This window comes from Lynx canadensis, chromosome B1, assembly GCF_007474595.2.
Source record: "Lynx canadensis isolate LIC74 chromosome B1, mLynCan4.pri.v2, whole genome shotgun sequence".
NCBI classification, from domain to species: domain Eukaryota; kingdom Metazoa; phylum Chordata; class Mammalia; order Carnivora; family Felidae; genus Lynx; species Lynx canadensis.
The window spans coordinates 128,573,117-128,594,459 of NC_044306.2; the positions used below are offsets into that span (position 1 = coordinate 128,573,117).

Consider the following 21,343-nt stretch of genomic DNA (forward strand, 5'->3'; position numbering starts at 1 on the left):
AACTTATTCATGAAATATGAAGTTAGAACAAATATATTTTCATAAATAGAAAGAATGATGAAGTCTAACTCCACATACCCTTCTTTCAGTAGTTACTTGAGGATATGCTCAGGCAATATAGGAAACTAAGAGACTAGAAGACATGAGATCCAAGAATTTGTAGATCTGACCCAGATGAGTGGGTGATGAAGAAAGTGCGAAAAAAAGCATAGAAAAGAAAGGGCTCTGGGAGGGAAGACCTTAGGCAGGAAATTAGTAGGAGTTTGGAGATTTGCCTCTAAAGACAGGAGTTTAGATTTTAAATAGCCAACAAAGATAAAATGAAGAAAAAAAATCTAAGAAAGTAATTACTCAAATGAAAAACCTGAGAAACAGGCCCTCAATAAACCATATCCTAATACTTTGTTGTTCAGTGAAAAATATTCATAGTAATAAAAGTATAAGCACATTTATAGATTTTCATCCTATAGAATCAGCTTTTAGCCAAGGCATGAAAGGTTTATTTATGGTTACAGAGTAGAATATATATGCTCTTAACACACCCAATATAAAAGTAAAGTAATAGGGAGGCAGAAAAGTGAGAGAGCCATGAAGTGACTTCAGGGACACCATGCCTTTTCCACAGCAGGTGCAGTGGAGTAAAGGTGAGAAGAGATTGTGAATATGGGTGAAGTCAATGAACTAAGTCTTCATTTATGATAGCAAAAATGAAATAGGTAGATGATAATAATAATAAGTCAACTAATAATACTCACCAGAGTAAGTAGAAATGGGGAAAAAAGCTAAGAGTGACTTGATCTATTAATGAAATATTATATAACCATTAAAAATTATAAAGAGCACTTCATAGATCTCAATGGAATGAGCTCTTAGATGTTACTAAGTAACAACAATTCAGGCACATATGTAGTAAACCACTATTTGTGTAATAAAACGTGAAAAGGTGTATGTATGATATGTATATGTATATGTATATGTATATGTATATGTATATGTATATGTGTATACCTGGAATGCAACACAAGACACATTTTTTTTTTCCTTTGAGAAGATAATTGGGTGTTTGAGAAACAGTGGCAGAAGGTTATCCTTCTGAAATTTTTAAATGTTGAATCATGTGAGTGTGTATTCTAAAAATAAAAATGAAGGGGCGCCTGGGTGGCGCAGTCGGTTAAGCGTCCGACTTCAGCCAGGTCACGATCTCGCGGTCCGGGAGTTCGAGCCCCGCGTCGGGCTCTGGGCTGATGGCTCAGAGCCTGGAGCCTGTTTCCGATTCTGTGTCTCCCTCTCTCTCTGCCCCTCCCCCGTTCATGCTCTGTCTCTCTCTGTCCCAAAAATAAATAAACGTTGAAAAAAAATAAATATAAATAAAAATGAAATTTAAAAAATTAATTCATTCTGGAAATAATTAATGGAGACAGAAAAAGGTAGACTAAGGGACTCCTGCTTTTTTAATTACAAAATATTCACATGTTTTATTTTTAAAACTGTCTGTATATCACAGACACACAGACGCAAACACTGAATTGTTTGCCTTTCATTGTCTGCCTAATGAATTCTTAACAATTTTGCACAATTCTGGTAAAGCAAATTATCTGTGAAATTTTTCCTGCCAAACACCAGCTCCCTGCAGAGTTTCTCAGTTCTACCATAGGAACCATTTACTCATCACTGTTACAGCATTTTTCTTTCATATTTTATTATTTAGTTACAAGCTTGCCTCCTCCACTAGATCAAGTGGTCCTCTAAGTCAAGAACTATTCTTTGTATCTCCAGACCTTTGATGCCGCATGCCTTCTAAATTCCATGCTGCTTGCCTTTTGAATTAATTGTTTCTAGTACTGAAGGGCCAGTCTATTTCCCTAAGTGGGGAAATGCTCCTAGAACACATAGGGGAGCAGAAGCAAGCTGAGAGGTGTTTGAATACAGTTAATTGAAAATGGGAGCCACTCTAGAGGTCAAAGGACAGTATAGCTAGTTTAGGATGGGTAAGGTGGGTAGGTTATTCTTCCTGTCATTGAGGCTATAGAAGAAACAGTACAGTTTGGAGACATAAAATCAGTGATTGTGAAAGAAAAGTGAGTGGGGGGAGAAAAGTGGTGTCTGGGTAGAGGAAAGAAGAGAGGTCTCAGGAAAATCACAAAAACATATATATTTTATACGCTTGGGAACAAAGTTGGAAAGAGATTATTATAAGTATCAAAGTTCAAAGTCAAGGATAGGGGACCGTGGTCAGAATACTAGCAAAGATCATGATTTGGCAAAAGCACTGATCTTCTTGTCCCTCTTCTTAGCCCGTTACTTCTGACTGCTTGGTAAATATATATGAACTGTTACCTGACATTAGTAGGCCTTTGCCATCTGGTTTACATCCATGATTTACATAGTGTGTGTCACTTCTCTTTTCCGTGTATCCTACTTTGAATCTATACAAAAAACTACTTGCTTTATTCTGAGCATACAATCAAGGACTATGTCTTTGCACATCTTGACATTCTTTTCAGTTCACCAAGTAATTTTTGAGCACCTGCTGTGATTAGGAACGTACTATATGCTAGAAAAAAATGACCTACAAATTACCATGTCTTAAGTACTTACTAGGTGCCATCCCAAATCCCCCTTTAAGGCATAATAGAGGATGTCTCATTATATTACAAATTTAATACGTTGAAACCAATATAGTATTCTCATTTTATTTACAACAAAACAGAGGTTCAGAAATGTTAAGTAATTTGCCAACCCCACACGACTAGAAAGTGGCTGAGATGGACTTGTATCTGTTGAATATCACACTTCTTTTGTGAATTCCTACTAATGATAATAAGTCCAATTCTAATGTGTCTTCTCAATGAGCCTTCCTGATGTCCACAACCCCCAACCAAAGATGACCATAGATGCTTCTGCCTCATTTATTATAATTTTAAGATTCTAATTTATGCTATATGTCTTTGTGTATCTGTCTTAAATTTTCTACCAGATTTTGTGTTTCTTGAAGGAGAAAAAAACAACTCCTGTAAGATTGGAAATATTCTTTCTCTTGTGGAAACATCTCATTGTTCAATGAGACTCTCTGAGTAATTTGATAGATTAGAAAAGGTCAATATTCTACACATGTCCTTAACTGCATAACAAAGTTCTCTATTAAAATGTTAAAAAATGGCATTATTGATAGTTTTCCAAAAGTTTTATTCTTCTTAGTGATTTATATTCTGCTTCAGTTCCTTCATACCAATTATATTATAGAGTGTCAAAGAATTTCTAGCACATTCCTAATTTGGAGGCTTTATAGCAGCACTTTGAGAGCTAAAGAAAGCTTACTAGAGAAGTGAGGAAAAAAGTATTAGTCAAATAGTCACCAAAATTAAAAACATTGATAATAAAACCCAGGTGAAAGTATGTACTGTCATGACCAGTTCTAGCACTACATAAAAATAAAAACGTGAAGTAGGCAAAATGACAATAATCCTGTCAGGGCAATAGCAAGCATTTTAGAACATAAAGATGTCATACCAATCATTAAAAAGTCTTAATTGTATTCTTACAAAGTGTTGGAACTTCTAGCCAAATGAACAGACACAATTAAAATTTTGAAGATGTGGCATCATAAAATGTACAATGGGCATCACTTTGTAGAGCTTCAGACAGTTTTAATTATTTGTCTTTGTACAGAGTTCACAGAAGTAAATCTGCTCTATGTTTCTGTAAAAGTAATCATGTTCCAGCAATAATAGCCTGATTGAAGTATATCTTTTCTCAGAGGTACTATTCTGACTTGCAAAAATTTAAGGATTGGTTAGAGAATTTAGAGAATTTATTCTTGAACATGTTAAAGTAATTCAGGGTCAACAACACTTTTGAACTCCCATGAGATTTCTTAAAATCGTCCTGGCTGTGTGCTTAAATACATAAAAACAAACATTCTCAGCAATTAACTGGACAGTGTGGGATAAATGCAATGAGCAAGAAATTCAGTGCCACTTCCATTAGTGCTAATGAGAATTGGGTAGTTAATTCTCCAGCACTTCTCTGAATTTTCAACTTGTCCGTTAGGTCTATTCCAAAGCATTTACTTCTTCACCTATCCCTACCCCATGACAATTGTCACTTACCTCAGTAATGAAGGATTTGGCAGTAGCAGGATTCATAACAAGGATGGCTCGCCTAAGAGTGTCTCGATAGCGATTCAATTCTTCTATTCTCAAGGTGTCAAAGAGAGTGGTGATCATTTTATTGATGTTGTTTTCTACCTTCTGCAGTGCAACATCCATTCCCTGCTGAGATACTTTGTCCAAAAACTCCTGTATTCCACGGATATCTAGGAACATCAAAAGCACATCGAAATGTGAATTAGAACACAAAAGGTAGATAAAAGCTATTTCACTCAAACCAAAATGCAGTTTATTGTTCCACATTGGAGACTATTTAAAACTACTAATTGAGTAGCTGATAGAGCTCTCAAATGTATTTTAGGTTTAGTACAATATAATGTGTTTATGTGAAAAATGCAGGCATTATTATTTTTAATTTTTTGTTTATTCATTTTTGAAACAGAGAAAGACAGAGAGAGCAGGGGAAGGGCAGAGAGAGAGGGAGAAAAAGAATTCGAAGCAGGCTCTAGGCTCTGAGCTTTCAGCACGGATCCCAAAGGAGGGCTCCAAACCACAAACCGTGAGATCATGACCTGAGCCATGGGCCGCTTAACCGACTGAGCCACCCAGGCGCCCCAGGAATTATTTTTTAAATGAATTTCTTTGTCTCCACTGAGCATTTTAAATTATCTCACCTCTACCAAAATCTTAGGACTGGGTAGAGGGAAGTAGTTGAGGAAGACTGTCATTTGTCTATTTATTTTGCTCAGCATTCAAGAGTGATATTAACTTTAGATAAAATATGAATATCATTAATGGCAGATGACTCTAAATCAAAATTACTACCAGTTCTAGAAACAGGCAATAATATTACTAAGACTTGACATTGACAATCTAAATAGAAAGAGGGTTTTGAGAGGTTATCTTCTAAGCGTTACAGGTCATTTAGACCACAAAGTAGCCATTCTTTTGTCATTTTATGAGTACCACTTCCTTAGCTCAAATACTGCAAACCTGGTAGAAGACAGTTCTCTTTTCAGGAGTATGAGGGATGTACTTTGTCTATAAGATATATTTTAACAAAATATTCACACACCAAGTCCAAAATAAGCAAAGTTCTAAAAGATTATCAAATGAAAACTATCTCTATTTCATATTTAAATAAAAGGATCAAATCCATTCTAAAAAAAGTGTTTAAAGATTGTATTTTGATGTATATTTAAGTAATAATAAGTGTCTGAAATGCTACAAATATTTCTTCATACCACATTGGCTGTTTATAGAAGGGATCTGAACTTTACAATCTTAATATAGCAGATTTGCTTTAATGATATAATAAACTATATTTTTTCTCTATATATCTATGGCTTAGAGTGTTTTGAGGGAATAAAAAAACTGGTGAAAGATAAGAAGTAAATAGAATTGTAGGTTGCTTATTATGAATGGACTATACTTCAATATTCCCAATTGTACATGTTTGCATGCATGTAAAATTTGTCTCTCAAGGGCAATAATTAGCTCGTGTGTTTTTCATACATTAACAATTAAAACAATATGTAAGCCCATAGAATTAGAAAACAAATAGCTACAAATTTGGAAACCAATATTTGCTCATACTGAAAGTTTATATTTGCAGGGTTACAAATTAATAAAAATAACTTGCTTTCTTTTTATGATTAGTTTTATTTTAAAACAATTCTATAAATAGTATATGCTATCTAGTGAATCTAAAACTCTTAAAATAGATTACTGTATAAATTCTGCATTATATGTCTCATTCCTTGTTATGTTATAAATCCAGGATATCAGAATCATAAAGCTTGACAGAACAAAGCCTCATCTAGAGCACGAGATGTAAAAGCACGAATAATATATTAATAATTAATTATGTACTCATTAAGTGTCCAAGTCAGGAAGTACCTGAGGGTTTAAAATACTCAAGTATGGATTAAACAAAAGGTTAGATCTAATGAGATTTACAGATATAGGTAGACATATAATAGGACCATGTACACATTCAACAGGTGTTCTCAAACCTTGGTATGAATTAGAATCACCTCGGGAATCTTAATAAAAATACAGAAGCCTCGGACCCATCCCAGAACCAAATACCTTTACAATTTGCACCAAAGCAGATCCTTGATTTTGAATTGTAAGTAGTTGTTTCTTTATACTGAATCACTTAAATGTGCAGTTAAATGTAATACAAACCAAACAAGAAATACATTGAAATAAACAAAGATGCCCAGAAAACAGTGTGGCCAAAGCTTAAGGTTCCAGATCAATTACGTTCTAGGAAATCTTCTTTTCACAGATATAACATACTGGTGCAATTTCATATCTTAACTTTGAGGGAAAAAAAATGTTCCAAAATGCATTTATTGAATACAGATACAATGCTGTGTTCAAGGAACACAACAATGAATACCATTCCCCACAATGAAACAGACAGTAAGCAAGTAAACAAACTAATAAATACAAATCATACTAAGTTCTTGGGAAGCAACAATAAGGGTGATCTGGTAGATAATGACAGGGTGGCGAGGAGAATCGAGTTTAGTTATAATAGTCAAGGAAGGTTTCGCTGGAAAACTGGTACTTAAACTGATCTAAAACATGAGAAGCCATTACCCAAGCAAAGACGTAGGAAGAGATGACAGCATGATAAATGCCCAAGGCAGAGAAGAGTTTGTGTTTGAAGAACATAAAGGCTTCCAGTGTGGATGCACCCAAGTTAGTGAGGGGAGAACAGAGTGGGGTGCAGATGTATGGAGAGGGAGAGGCAGATTATGTGGTTCCTGGCGAGACACAGAAAGAAGCTTTAATTTTATTCTAAATACAGTTTTAATCTCTTAAAAGTTTAAGTAGAGGATCTAACTGGATGACAACCTATGTGTGAAAAATGAAACGCGGTCTAAGTCTGAGAGTGACTTGTTTGATAGTATAACTCAAACGAGCTTATAAATAGTTTTCTCTTGATTTAAAACCGTATGGTATTTTTTAGCTTTTATTTTGGCCAGAAATTAAGTAATATGGTATATTGTTGTATAGCCCCAAAAGTGATGTGATACAAGATCGCTATTACAACTTTGCTTCCTTAGTCTGGAATTCCGGTTATCACTACCTAGATGATCTCTTCGTAAAATTTTCAAGTATTTTTTTCTGATCTACTGTGTGTAAATTACAGTGGAGGATCTAAAACACACCAGTTACTATTATTAACAATAATAGTACATAATCACTTATTAGGAGATCACCCTTCCCATGCGATAGAACCTAACTGTCTAAAATTTACTGTTGGCTAGTTACCCAAAATAGCAAGCATAATGTTTTAGACTCTTGAAATGCAGGAATTAAATAGTAACAGCTTTCCTTATTTAAGAATAATACCAAACACCCACGACATGTGGCAACTGGTAAGCTTAATATGAGAAGAATCTGAATCATGCTGTCTATTAGTTGCTGTATGGAAGTGTTATTAAAAGAGAGAGTGGGCCTTTGGTTTTAATAATTCATGAACATAATTAACCATCACAATTGTTCAGCTGTGTGTCTATTCCTTGACAAGAAATAAAAATAAAAGTCATAGAAAGAAAGAAGACAAGACATAGTGCCTTACTTTAAGAACTTCTAGGCCTGTGGGTGTGACTAAGTGCTATTCATTAACAATAGGAAGTTAAATATAGTTTCAGTTCAGTAATTCCAGTGATTACTGATTCTACTGACCAGATAATTCTAAAACAGCAAGTGGTAGAAGGCTCATTAACTAAGTTATTAAACATAAGATTAGGGAAAAAATTGCTTTTTTTCCCAGACACTGTAAAGGAACTTGTGCTACGTGAAATAATGACCTTCCAAAGAAGCCCAAATCCTAATCCCTGGAATCTATGAATAAGTTATTCAGCAAAGAGGTTTAATGCTCTTGGTGGCATTAAGGTTGTTCATCCCCTGATCTTAAGATGGGGAGTATCTTGTATTATTGGGGTGGATCTGGTGATAACAGAGTCCTTAAAATTAGAAGAAAAAGGCAAAAGAGAGAGTCAAAGGGAGATCTGACTATTGAAGAATGAGTTGACCTTGGGGAAAGTTCAAAGAGATGTAACACTGTTGGCTTTGATGAAGGGGGAAGGAGAACTTCAGCAAAGAAATGTGGATGGTCTCTAGAAGCTAGAAAAGGCATAGAAGGTTCTCCCCAAGAGCCTCCAGAAAGGGACACAGACCAGCTGATATCTTGATTTTAGCCCAATGGGCTTCCACGTCAGCCTTCCAACCTATAGAACTGTAAAATAATAATTTGTGTTGTTAAAGCCTCTAAATTTGTGGTCATCTGTTACAGCAGGAATAGAAAACTAGTAGAGAAGTATACTTGAGTCTAGTCCTTAGGTCAGCACTTTTCAAATGGTGGTCCACTTAATTTAATTTTGTAATCATCTGGAAAACTTGTTGAAAAAGAAGTTTTCTGAGCCCCACCCCACTACAATAAAATAAAAACTCTAATGACAAAGCCCAGATATTTTCTCAGCTGAAGATTCTTAGGAAACCAGTTTGAGAACGAATGCTCCAATTTCTTACCCTTTCTTTCATAGGCTCCTATGAAAAAGCCATGAAGATTATGGATCCTCCTTTTCCCCATATATGTAGATACCAAAAACATTATGCATACTGCCTAGATTATGGTCTCTTAGTCTGATCTGCTTGCTCCCCTTAAAGGTAGTTATTGGAGAACCTGGATTAGCATATCATCACTGCTCTTAATGATTTTCTTTCTATTCATGCTACACTGGAAGGTAAAGAATAGTTGTTCACATGTTAACTAGTAGTGTGTATTACATTTTGTTTAAATAGAGGCAAATTTTATTTATTTATTTATTTATTTATTTATTTATTTATTTATAAATGTTTATTTTCAAGAGAGAGAGACAGAGTGTGAGTTGGGGAGGGGTAGAGAGAGAGGGAGACACAGAGTCTGAAGCAGGCTCCAGGCTCTGAGCTGTCAGTACAGAGCTTGATGCAGGGCTTGAACCCATGAACCGTGAGATCATGACCTGAGCTGAAGTCTGGCGTTTAACCGACTGAGCCACCCAGGTGCCCCTAAATAGAGGCAAATTTTAAATAAAAATATCAAGAAATATAACAGACACGAATACCCTTCCCAATAACACTGAGTTGGTTTCAGTTATTAATTAATCTAACTAGCTGTCTTTCAGGCCTAAGAAAAACGTACTAAGCTATAGAAGATTGAGTTTTCCAGGGAAGCAAACTCTGAGGTAAAGATGGAAGAACAGGATGTTTATTAAGAACAGCCTGCAGGAATAACGCTTCTGTAGACAGGAAAGGGAGCAAGAGTCAGCAGAGGGAGAGTGGGGATACTGCTCAACCGAATCTGCCCAGACCCCTGGAAGTGGGATGCCCTCAGAGTTCTCTCACGTTAGGGCCAGTGGAAGGAGAAACTTGATCATCCTTCATGGTCTTCGGTTTGGTGGTTCTCCTCAGCTGAGGGCAATTCCTGGGAGGGTACTGAGCTGTCAGTGCTCTCACAGATTGGGGAATAAGTGCTTCAGTTCTGAAGGGGTGGGGGGGTTGGATGGCACAGGACAGAATGTATCCAGGAATTTTCCTTGCATTTATTGTTTTGGTTTTCAGGCTAATTTGACATTATAAGTAATTTGCCCTTATAAACCATTGCATCTTTCTTCTTTGAAACAATTATCTATGGAAAACACAGTACACTTGATGTCAGACAACCAGGTTCGGATCCTTACTTTTATGCCCACCTACCCTATGGACTTGGAACTAATTTCATAGTTGATGTCTGTTGTTTTTAGCTTCCCAGTATTTCTTCTGCTTTATTACAAATAACAAGACTTCATTTTTCATTTAAGAAACAAACCTGTCCCCATCCCTTGTATTCAACATTCTATTGTGTTCTATATTCTATTACTGGATGGTCATGTATCCCAGGATGGTCAATTTGAGCTCACCACATCCCTGGATAGTCACAGGATTCAAATGAGGACTGCGATTTGATATATGGATAATGAAAAAAAAATCTCTTTTTTATATCACACGTGGTATGATGTACTTTTGGGACTGCGCAGCCAGTGTTGTTTAGAGAGAAGCTGAGAAAGAAGCCAATGTGTGAGGTAAAACAGAGGCAAGGCAGCTGTTCCTTAGACTTCTCAACTACATGAGTCAACGAAAAAAATTTTTTTTCTTTTTTCTCACTTAGTTTGAAGTGAATTCTTGTCCCTTTCAAGAGAAAGGGTATTGACTAATACAAAACCTTTTTTGTAAATATATGATAGTTTGGTGATGAAGGTAAAAACACAGTTCCTATCCATGATATACATCCAGTTTAGTGGAGCAAAGGATAACTTACACAGGTAATTAGGATTCAGTGTAATTAATGCCAATAAAAGAAATGGAAGCCAGGAATGGAAACATAGGGTTAATAGCAACTAACTACACCTTACTGATGAAAAGAAACATGTTTAAACAAATCACTGGGTTGTTCTGATAAAAGGAAATAGGGCTTTGTGAAATATTAAAGCAGTTTATTAAGCACAAATTTCTAAGCAAGGTACATTTTCATTATCAAAAGTCAAAAGTCAAAAGTCCCATTTGTTCTTAACTTTCTTCTGCTATCTTTTTCTGTGAAAAAAAATGAAAAAAGGAAATCTTTATAAGGACTAAAAGTTGACCGAGGTAACATCCTCAGAAGTTGACATTATAGCAACTGTCAACTTCTCTGACATCTGAATTGTGTAACCTATTCAGACCATTTCCCACAAAAACTCTCCAAGAGGTAGTGGCTGATTGAAGCTCAATTATTTATTTTATTAAATTATGTAAAATAATGACTTTATCATGGTTACTAATGTGAGATTAAATGTAATCTCTATATTAAAAATGGTTTAAATTTAATTAGATTAGGATAGAGAAATCCCAGGCTATATTAGAATCTAATGTATAAATACATGTCCAAACTGACCCCCAAACCATTAGTATGATATCCTGTTGTACATTGCAAACCAGTGGTCAGCATCCAAACAGATCCCTTTTAGAATCAATTCTTATGTGTCAAGCACTTTGAAAGAATGTTTGAGCAAGACAAAAAACAGTCCTTGCCCTCAAGGAGTTTGTTATTATACCATCTGATGATAACACAGGCCCTACAGTAGATAGAAGAATCTCACTTGACTAGTCATTTTCCAAACTATAGTTGCAATTTAACTAAATTTAGTGACATTATCTGGAATATATCAGATGATATTCCTCAACATCATTATATTCAAATATCCAACTTAAAATACTGAATTTGGTAGGAAAAGAGATTTGTCACTAAGTCTCTGATTTTTTTTTTTCTCCTCTACTCATCTCTCTCCCTCATTTGAGTAGATTAGGCATATTTAATCATTTTGACCACTTAATGCATTGAAGACCTCACTTGGAGCAGGAGACTAGCACTGCATTCAGCCAATCCTGGAGTTTCTGAAATGATGACAGAATTCTGAGCATTAAAATTACTATGTAGAATCTTGTGACTTTTTTTTTTAGATAAAAAGGAATATGTCATGTCACCAGATATGTGAGCTACATCATTGAGCTGAATGCCTTTTCCCAACATATGAATAGATAGCAAAGCATACTGTACAAAATGCCTCATTTCCTGAGAAAATAAGTCTTTCAACCACTGAGTGATCTAAAAATTTTTATTTAGAAGAACCCTTACTTCAAAGGGAGTTTAAGTCTCCACTGAGTATTTCCTTGCCATTTGTAGTGTATTTAGGAAAAAAAAAGATAATATGCCATCTTAGATTTTGAGGTGACAGTCTAACAACAGTGGCCCATCACTAAGATTTTCTATTTAATGAGAACTTACTATTTTAGCATTAGATCATAGTGTTTTAGTATGAGAGTCATCTTTACAGTAATGCTGATCAATAAGGACATTTGACTAAGAACAAATCCAAAGTAGTTCAATATATCATTTTTAACTACTCGGCATAATACGTACTAAAGGAAAAGAAATAGTTCAATAAGATGCTTGGATTAATTATACGCTTATTGACGCACATTGAAGTAAATGAGAGAACTGAAAGTTGGAAAGTGGCCAAATGAGCAATAAACAGCTTTAAGACTGTCTAGAGAGATAGTTAATAATATTATAGTCATTAGACATTTGAAAAAAAAACTCTCAGGGTAATTATAAACATTTGCAATCAATTAAGAGGAATGTGTCCATTTTACGGGCCCTGATTAAGCCTACATCAAGATGCATGGAATAAATGTTATTCCTTGGAATGCATTCATGAGGATGATCAGCCAGTGTTCATTTCAAAGGGGCTTAACATATGGCAATGTAATTGTAAGGAAAGGGTGATACACTGATGTACTTAATGGTAGTGTGTAAGTACCTCAGGTCACTCGATTATGTATTGACCCTTAATTTGGAATCATTAAACTAATGTTTTCAGAATTCAGGAGAGCCCATAAGTAACTCATTTAGTAATCCTTAGAGTTGAGTTTTGTTTTTCTTTTTTTTTTCTTTGCTTTTGTATCGACGGGTGTTAAAATATTTTATTTCTATATAAAGAGAAAAATGTATATTTCATTTAATCATTTCCATACTAAGATATTTTATCAACACCTATTATGCACTGTAAGGTCTCTGATTTTCAGAAGTACTCAGTTTAACAAATTAGAGCAGAAATTTACATATGGCCAAAAAACTTACTGTAAAAGAGAATATACTATCCTGGCACTAAGGAAAATGTCAGAAAGGTTGAAAACATAAATAAGTTCCAGCTAACCAAAATCAACAAACAAAAACAAATTCAAAGAAGAATTAATAGGTGTGTGTTTTAGAAATAATTTTAAATGTTGAATTATAAAGACAAGTACTTATAGTTTTAAAATATTTCATATATGTCAATTTAATATTAAATTAAAATTTAAAATTTAACTTAATTAAAATAAAATGATCTAATTAATGCTTAACTAAGTTTTTTTTTTTTTTTTTTTTTTCTTATAAGCAAGGTTCCCTTAACTGGAAAAAGAAGAACATGGGTCCATATATGCCTACCCTTCACCCAGAGGTAATTCACCCATCACATAATTCAGGTTGGTGACTGAGAGTCCACCAAATGCCTGACCAAATTATTTGATTAAGGGAAGAGCAATGGACCCAAACATGGCCTGAGATTTGATGCATAGATACATACCTACATGTTTGATATTTGCTATACAGACAAAGCAGGGAAAGGGTCTTTCTTTAGTGTAATAATCTGTAAGGATATGCTTGGAGTCACTAATGCCATCTCTCTTGCTTAAGAATGAAACCAATACATAAACTGAAGTAGAGATTATGTAGTAGATTATGGTAAAATATCTAATTACTTTCAATAAGTTCATGTCTCCATGTCATTACTGTAAAAAGCTGCTTAGATCCCTGTCATTGTATTACACCTCTAGTCTTCATAACTTGATCCATCTAATAGATCTATCAATAGATCAAATCTAGTATTGGGCTGTGGGACCAATATTGTTTTAGGTAAAGGATATTAAGGAACTCAAGTAGTTCATTCACTGAAGCACCCTTCAATTTCACTCCATATGTCACTCTGGTAAATCAGTTCTATTCAGTCCTCCCGGCTATGAAATTCAACTTTTCTCTCATCAATACTCTCAGAATGGAATCCTCCCATTAAAGCAATATATCTGTTTTTATTCTACTTTAAGAACTACCTACTTCTATAGCTTTCTATAACTTTCAGGTTTCTGTATACTGTCAGTTCCTTGATTCTGGAATCTAGCCATTGGCTAGTGTATTCAACTAATTCCTTGCATACACCTCTCTGATAGTGAGCCTACCCTGGACTACTACCAATTGCTTTTAATGAGCCTTCCTTAATATCATATTCAACCTAATTGACCAAACTTCCTCCTGGAGATTTGGTTGAAATCTAAGCAAATTGAGATGCAAAATTAGAAGGGTAATTTGCTGCAAAACATTTATCAGTAAGTGAAGAAAATGAAAAGTGATACAATTATCTTTAAGTGATAAAGATTAAATTTTTTTTTAAAACAGAAATTATTAAAAACCACAAAGTACAAGTGTGTGTTTTGTTTTGTTTTGTTTTCCTAAAAAGAGAGGTTTCACTCCACTCTCTTAGGCAATAAGATAGCAGTTGGTATATTGTGTAATAAGTAAATGTATCAGAGCATATACAAAGGTATTAAAAAACAAAATAGATAGGGATAAAGACATTTAGAAAAGTGGAATATTTGAAAAGCACAACACATTGAAATTGGGAAATTGCTCATGTTGAAAATGGTACTTATGCAGTAGAATACTAAGAAGGGTTCAGGGGGCATATTCATTTTCTTCACTTATTGATAAATGATTTTCAGCAAAATCATTCTCATTTTATATTATCCAAAATGGATCATTTTGTCCAATATTAGTGTTTTAAGTTTCACATAAAGAAAATTTTTTTGACAGCTAGAAATACCCATTGTACAAATGTGAAATAGGCTCCTTCAAAATATAATGCGTTCTTTCTCCCTTGGAATATTCTGGAAGGGGAAACAATGCTATGAATCAAAGATGCTGAAGGAAGAGGTCTACTGAAATTTCTTGTTTCCAAATGCCTTCTAGAGGAACAAAGCTGACAGTATTGGAACCTCCTGGAGAGTGTTAAAATACTTATGTTGCTGATGCATACCTTGCAACATTTTTTTTTTTTTTTTTAGTGTTTATATATTTTTGGGAGGGGGTAGTCAGAGGATCTGAAGTGGACTCTGTGCTGGCAACAGAAATCCCAATATGGGGCTTGAACCCATGAGCAATGAGATCATGACCGAGCCAAAGTCAGACATCTAATCAACTGAGCCACCCAGGTACCCTACAACAATTCTGATTCCAGGAGCCTGTGATGGGACTCAGGTTTTCTGATGATTAAAAAGCTCTTCTAGTCATTTTGATCTATTATAAAATTCAGGTTCTAGGAGTCTACTACATTCAATTCTAAATGAATTTTTTCTATGACTCCATAATCTCTAAATGATCATGATTCAGTTACGCTATTTAGTTTAAAACTGTTGCTTTTACCCCTTTTTCCTTTTTTCTTCTTCAAATATCTGATGAATTAGTGTGTCTTCTAAGTTTTGGCTGAGATATAATTTACATACAATAAAACAAACAGACCTTACCTGTGTAGTTCAAAGAGAATTTATTGTATTGCCCTGTAACTACCACTAAAAACAAGATATTGAATATTTGTGTTATCATGAAAGGTTATCTTGTGTTCTTTTCCAGTCTACCCTGATTCAGAGATGCACCTACTTTCTAATTTGTATCCTCAATATTAGTTTTAATGCCATAGAACAGAGATTGGTAAACAATTTCTTAAAAGGGCCAGATTGTAATATTTTAGGCTTTTGGGTTTTGTTTCTATTGCAACTGCTCAACTCTGCTATTGTAGCTCAAAAGCAGACATAGAGAACATGTAAACAAATGAACATGTTGTGTTCCAATAAAACTTTATTTACAAAAAGAAGTTTCAGGCCCAGTAGTAGGTTCCTAACCCTTGAGATAGACAATAAAGACAGAATGTATTGACTGCCCTCAGGCTGTGCCTCCTAAACTAGAGCTGGACTCAAATATTGTATATGAATTGAGAACTCAGAACTACTAGTTGGCAAGAAGTCATATTAAGGCCCTACTGATGTATGTCTCACTCAGGGGTCCCAGCAATGTAAGTAACATTTCCTTCCTCTCTTTTCTAACCTCCATCTCTCCATCCCTACTCCCACACCAGGAACGTCATATACACTTCCAGAACTATTGTTCTTATATGAACATTACCTCCTTCCTGAAGACATGAGTCACTCATTAGGAGTGGCAATGAGAACTTGTTTAAGTAAATGCCAGCAGCAGAAAATGTAGTACTTTATTGAGATATCTCTAAAGTGAGGCTACTTTTAGTAATATGGGGGAGCCATATGGAGCCATACCGGACTTGTTACTGAAGTATACCTACAGGTAGTTTTCCCTATAATCAGAGCCGTCCAATTAGAATTTTTTTCCCCTAAATTTCACTGAAGTGATCAATGGTACCACTTCATCCTTAGAAGTCAGTCAGGTCAGCCTAAACCACTGGCCACGGTAGTTATACATGACAGAATTTCTCCTTGTGAGACAGGCAGACTCTTTGCAATCACAAATAAATCCTATTTACTTGGATCAAAGCCTCTGGTCTAGTAAAATGGTTTATGCAGAAATTTAAGGAGGAAGCTCTGTGACTTTTTAAAGTAGAGTCTTGACAGTTCATGGGATTTATTTAAGTCCTGGACCCTGAGGGGCATAGTTGAGATCAATCTTGCTCATTAAAATCTTGTTTATAGTATCTTTAAATAAATGCAGAGGAGACAAATTGAATAGATTTGATCCTATTTCCTGTCAGTAAGATTAACCAGAGTGGTCTTAGGACTGGCATATTTAGGGGGAAATTTGCCAGAAGTCAACAATGTTGTAGAAGCAAAGAATGAATATTTTCGGGAGACAATTTCCATAGGTTTCATGTTTTATTGTGCATTATGGAAGGAGCAGCTCTCCCTAGATAAGACAGGTTTATTTACAATGAAGATAGTATCTTTTTTTGGGACATATACTGAGCATGTTTACTTAGAAGCCCATCATAAAAGACACATATTCCCTAAGCCAGGGGTTTCTTAGCTGTCATATGAGCCTGTTTCATGTATAGCATCCGCCTGAGTGGCTCCACATAGCCCTGTGAGACATGAGGTCAAGAGGAACCAACATTAACTTGAGGCTCATGCTGCCTGCTTCACTATGAGTATTAAAGTCCTCTTTCTCTCTAAAGGAGTATAGTGCTTACTGCCAGTACCCATGAAATTGATGCAAGCTCACACAAGTTAGCTTGTAAGTAGGGTAAAATCTCAGAGGCCTTGTAGTTCTTGACGATATTATATAACAGCCCCAAGAGGTAAGAGAGCCTGAAAAATGTAGTTTTTCAACTGGAAGTATTGGTCTCTCAAATAAACTTGGCATTTTGTTGGCAAATCTGAAAGGAAGGAAGGTTATTTTGCAGGCAAGTACCTGTTTGTGCTGATGAATCAGCTACTTCGGCCCAATGGCTGTCCTGTTTCCATACTTCCAATGATAACCAAATCTTCCAAACTGACATACAGTATTTTTTCCTTGAATGATACTAATATGTTAAAGATCTGCAGGCTTGATGTCATTGTCTCTCTTTAATAACGATGTATTTCTTTTGTAATTTTTAAAAAAATTTACAGTTTGTCAGAAATTAATCTTATCCTTATTTCTACAGCATCAAAATACTCTTAATGGTTGAAAGCAAGGACTACTTATGAGACTATCATTGTTTGAATTCAGGCTTCTCAACTTATTTGCAAGTTACCTGATGTTCTTTTCATTTGCAAAAATCATCATCATCATCACCATCACTGTCATTATCTACCGCAGCAGGCTGCTGGGCAGCTATGAGGCTTAAATGAGATGATACATGCAAGGCACTTGGAATAGACCTTGGGTATAATAAATGCTCTCTGTAAGATTAGCCCTATTAATTATATTCTTGGGTAATAGTTCATTAAATTTCAGCTCAGATACTACCTTAGTTGTGTTTTGTGAGCAAGTTACTCAGTTTTTCCCCCCTGTTTTCCTATTTGTAAAATTGTGATAATAGTATTACCAACTTCATAGAGCTTTTGAGATTACATGAGCTAATGTAAAATACTTAAGTTTAGGGCCTGGCCAATTAAACACTCAGAGATAATATTTTTAATATTTTTCTTGCTGGAATACTTGTTCACACTTTCTGTTTGAGTGACTGTCTCTCATACACTGTGAAAGTTAGCTAGGATTTTGAGGCAACATTCAAGGTTAAAGTCCACCCTTAAAGCCTTCTTTGATCACTGCTACCAAAAATTCAACACCTTCTTCATTACACATCATTTGCATTCACCTTACACCATTCACAAGACTTACCACACTATTTTTTCGATTAAAAGGGTCATAAATATCTTACCTCTTTTGTTAATTGTAAGCTTCTTAAAGGCTAAGACTACATTCTGTAAAACTTTTTATCTCATATTTTGCATTGCACTAAGCAAGTGAGCAATGAATATTTCTTAAATGACACAGTTTTTAAAAAGCTCAACACTTCCTAAACTCTTTCAAGCCTTTTAAAAATGTCTTGAATCAATCCATTCAAATAAAGTTTCCACATTTTTTTTTCCGGTTTCATCCATTTACTTAGAATCAAAGACTTGAATTTTCTTTGTTAAGGAATTTAAAGTAGCCTTTTATACTGTGCCCTTAATCATAATTAACTGCTTTTGAAAAAAGTGTTTCTCTAATTAACTGGATATAGAAGCCTATTCTTTTTTTTCTTATTTTTCAAGTATATTTTTATAAGCAAAATACATCTTCAATAACATTTGGCTCCAGTAGGCTGACTTATTTCATCCACAGATGATGCTTAATCCATTCCTTAATGAAAGCAATTCCTGATAACCAAGATAAAAGTCAAGTATAATTCCAATGTTTGAACTTAAAATGATGACATTGATGAATGGATATGTAAATACATGTAGCCCTCTTCAAGGTAGAAGGTATTTGGATAGCTTGATGTTTATTTTGGACTCTAGCCCAGTTCTTTACCAGCAAGATTTATTGTGATTATCAAAGTGAAATTTTCTTTTATTAAACAAGAGTATTACTGGAAATAATTTTAAGGATACAAGCAGGGTGATTTTTCATGAATTATTAAATTAAAAAGTAAGTCAAAAGCAAGTGTATCATCAGAGTAAAAGAAAATACTTTTTTTTTTTAGTATTATTATTTCTAAAACAAACCTGCTTCTAACAGAGGACTCAGTCATACATTGCATTTATAGCCATCTTATTTACTTAAAGGAAAATAGTGGAAAAGAGAATAAGGGACTTCAAATGTATGTAAACGATTCTCTACGACTATGAATTTAGTGTACATTTTCAAAAACATTTACCTTATCAGTAATAAAAATGTCTTCTCTTATAAGAATTTCCTAACTGTAATCCATGTAAGGACTTGGAAACAAGATGGCAAGGGATATTCTTTCCTCATGGATATTTATAATGAGAGAGTAAAAATCTCATTTTAATGTTGTAAAAAACTTTCATCAAAAATCACTTTTCTGTTCTTTATATTATTGAACTATTCTGACAGGACTAACTAAAAAATGTCCCCCACTCCCCGTGCCAAGAAAGATCCACAGTTTAAAAATTAATTATTTCAAGTTATGCTTGAATGGAGATCATAAGAACACCATTTGAAAGGTCATAAAAATAATAGATAACCTGACTGGAAAAAAAACTGACACAGGCATACTCAACATATTGTTTCCAGAGGTAGAGTTTACTGTGTCCACTAAGGAATCCTGTCAGGGAATTTCAAACTTGTGTCCCATCTTTACTTTTACTGATGAGCCAATTATGTTTTACTTTCTTTTTGTTTATTTTATTCATTTCAGTTTTGGTCTTTGTTCTGTGATCCCTAAATAATATGAACTAAGCAACAAAAATAAGGATTTCCGTCCTGGAGACAAGTCTGCTTCTAGAGAGTGCCATAGACTTCTGGCTGAAATCTACCCGTCAAGTTTAATTCTGCTCTGGCTGCCAAAACCCCATGAGACCTTTGAATATTTAGGGCTAAATGTAACTGCCACTTGCTCTTCCTCCACAGGAGCTTTATTTGATGCTTTCCAGATTTCTGCCATCCTGTTTGTGCACATTTCTATTGATGCCACTTTCTGGCTTGCTCTTGTTTAACTTCTCCAATATCGTTGACAATTCTGGGTAGATGATGACAAGAAAACCATTATTTTTAAGTGTTTATTTATTTATTTGCTAAGAAAAAATAAGTTGCGCTATAGAGGGTGAAATCGTCTTGATTTTTTAACATAAAAAAATAAAAACTAGATCCATCCATACTGAATGGAAGACAATCTTCCGAGACTCTTCTTTAAGGCAAATCTCTAAAGAAACATGTTTCAAACATATATTCTTAATGAAGACCTGCTAGCTTTATCTCATTTGATTATATCCATCTCTATTCCCCCTAATGACAAAAATTGGAGAGAAACTACATTTGAACATCCTTGGGTTCAGTCAGTTAGAAAACATTCATTCAGGAAAAAAATATAGCTATCATTTTTACTTACTTTTCTTAATGTAACACAAGTAAAAATACTGAGACAAAGTATCTTCTCCTTGAATTGCAGGAAATTTAGTGCAAATGATTTGTTTCATCTTGGGAGGTTATATAAATTGTCTTTATACCACTGGGCATTTTGTGGAATTTCATATTGTAGACAATATGCCATGAGAACTATAAAGCAATATAGTCTCAGTGACTCCAAAGAGTGTAAGCATGTAAGCAAGATGTGTCAGATTTTGGATTTTTTGGAACCAAGAAATACAAACAGGCATTTATTTTCAATGTTCCAGGATCTGTCCAAAATGGTGTTTTATTATTACATAAAGATATAAATGTTTTTTGTAAAGGGAGAAAGACATTATTGTCTTTATGACTTCTCATTATTTGAAAAAAATCAAGATATATTAGAGTTAGACTGCCTTTAGAAACATTTAGAAACATTTATAAACTGAGCATTAGGAAGGGGTATTTTTTAATTTGACTTCAAAGTGATTTAATATAAACGACTGAACTGAAAGCCTTAAGAAAACTTTTTGTTCTTCCTGCTAGATTTTTTAAGATTATGACAGAACAACAACAACAACAACAAAAAACCAGATAACAATGGATAAGTTCCTTGAAGTTTTTCAAGATTTAATTAAGTTGCTTGCCATGCAAATACCAGCATACAAAACTCACGCAAATCCCAATCACTTACCGTATTCACTATCATAGAATATGATGAATTTCTGCCAGGCATATTCTGTGACCACTCTCAGGATAACGTCATTTAAGTAGACAGGTGGGCGAACAGAGAGAGTGTAGTCATCATTCCTGTTGCTCCGGGTGAGTCCACAGCCACTCCTCGGGGTCCCAGCTGTTGAGCGCTGTATGAAGAGGTGGGGGATATGCATGGCATCTGCCAGAGACTGGAGGGAACCTGCCGATGTGCAGCCAATGGAGCTGACCAGGGCCAAGATGCCTTGATTCATAAGTTCACAGGCTGTAAGAAATCACAGTAATATTT

At 34.7% G+C, this 21,343-nt stretch overlaps 1 protein-coding gene across 1 annotated transcript in view; it reads right to left on the minus strand.

Annotated features, from left to right (window-relative positions):
• The window catches only part of LOC115512414 (DNA replication licensing factor MCM4), a 138,368-nt gene extending 117,060 nt beyond the window's left edge, over positions 1-21,308 (minus strand). Inside the window, 2 exon segments of the mRNA XM_032593072.1 lie at positions 4,110-4,315; positions 21,035-21,308. Of these exon segments, the coding sequence (XP_032448963.1) occupies positions 4,110-4,315; positions 21,035-21,308 (480 nt within the window).
• Positions 21,309-21,343: the final 35 nt, after the last annotated feature.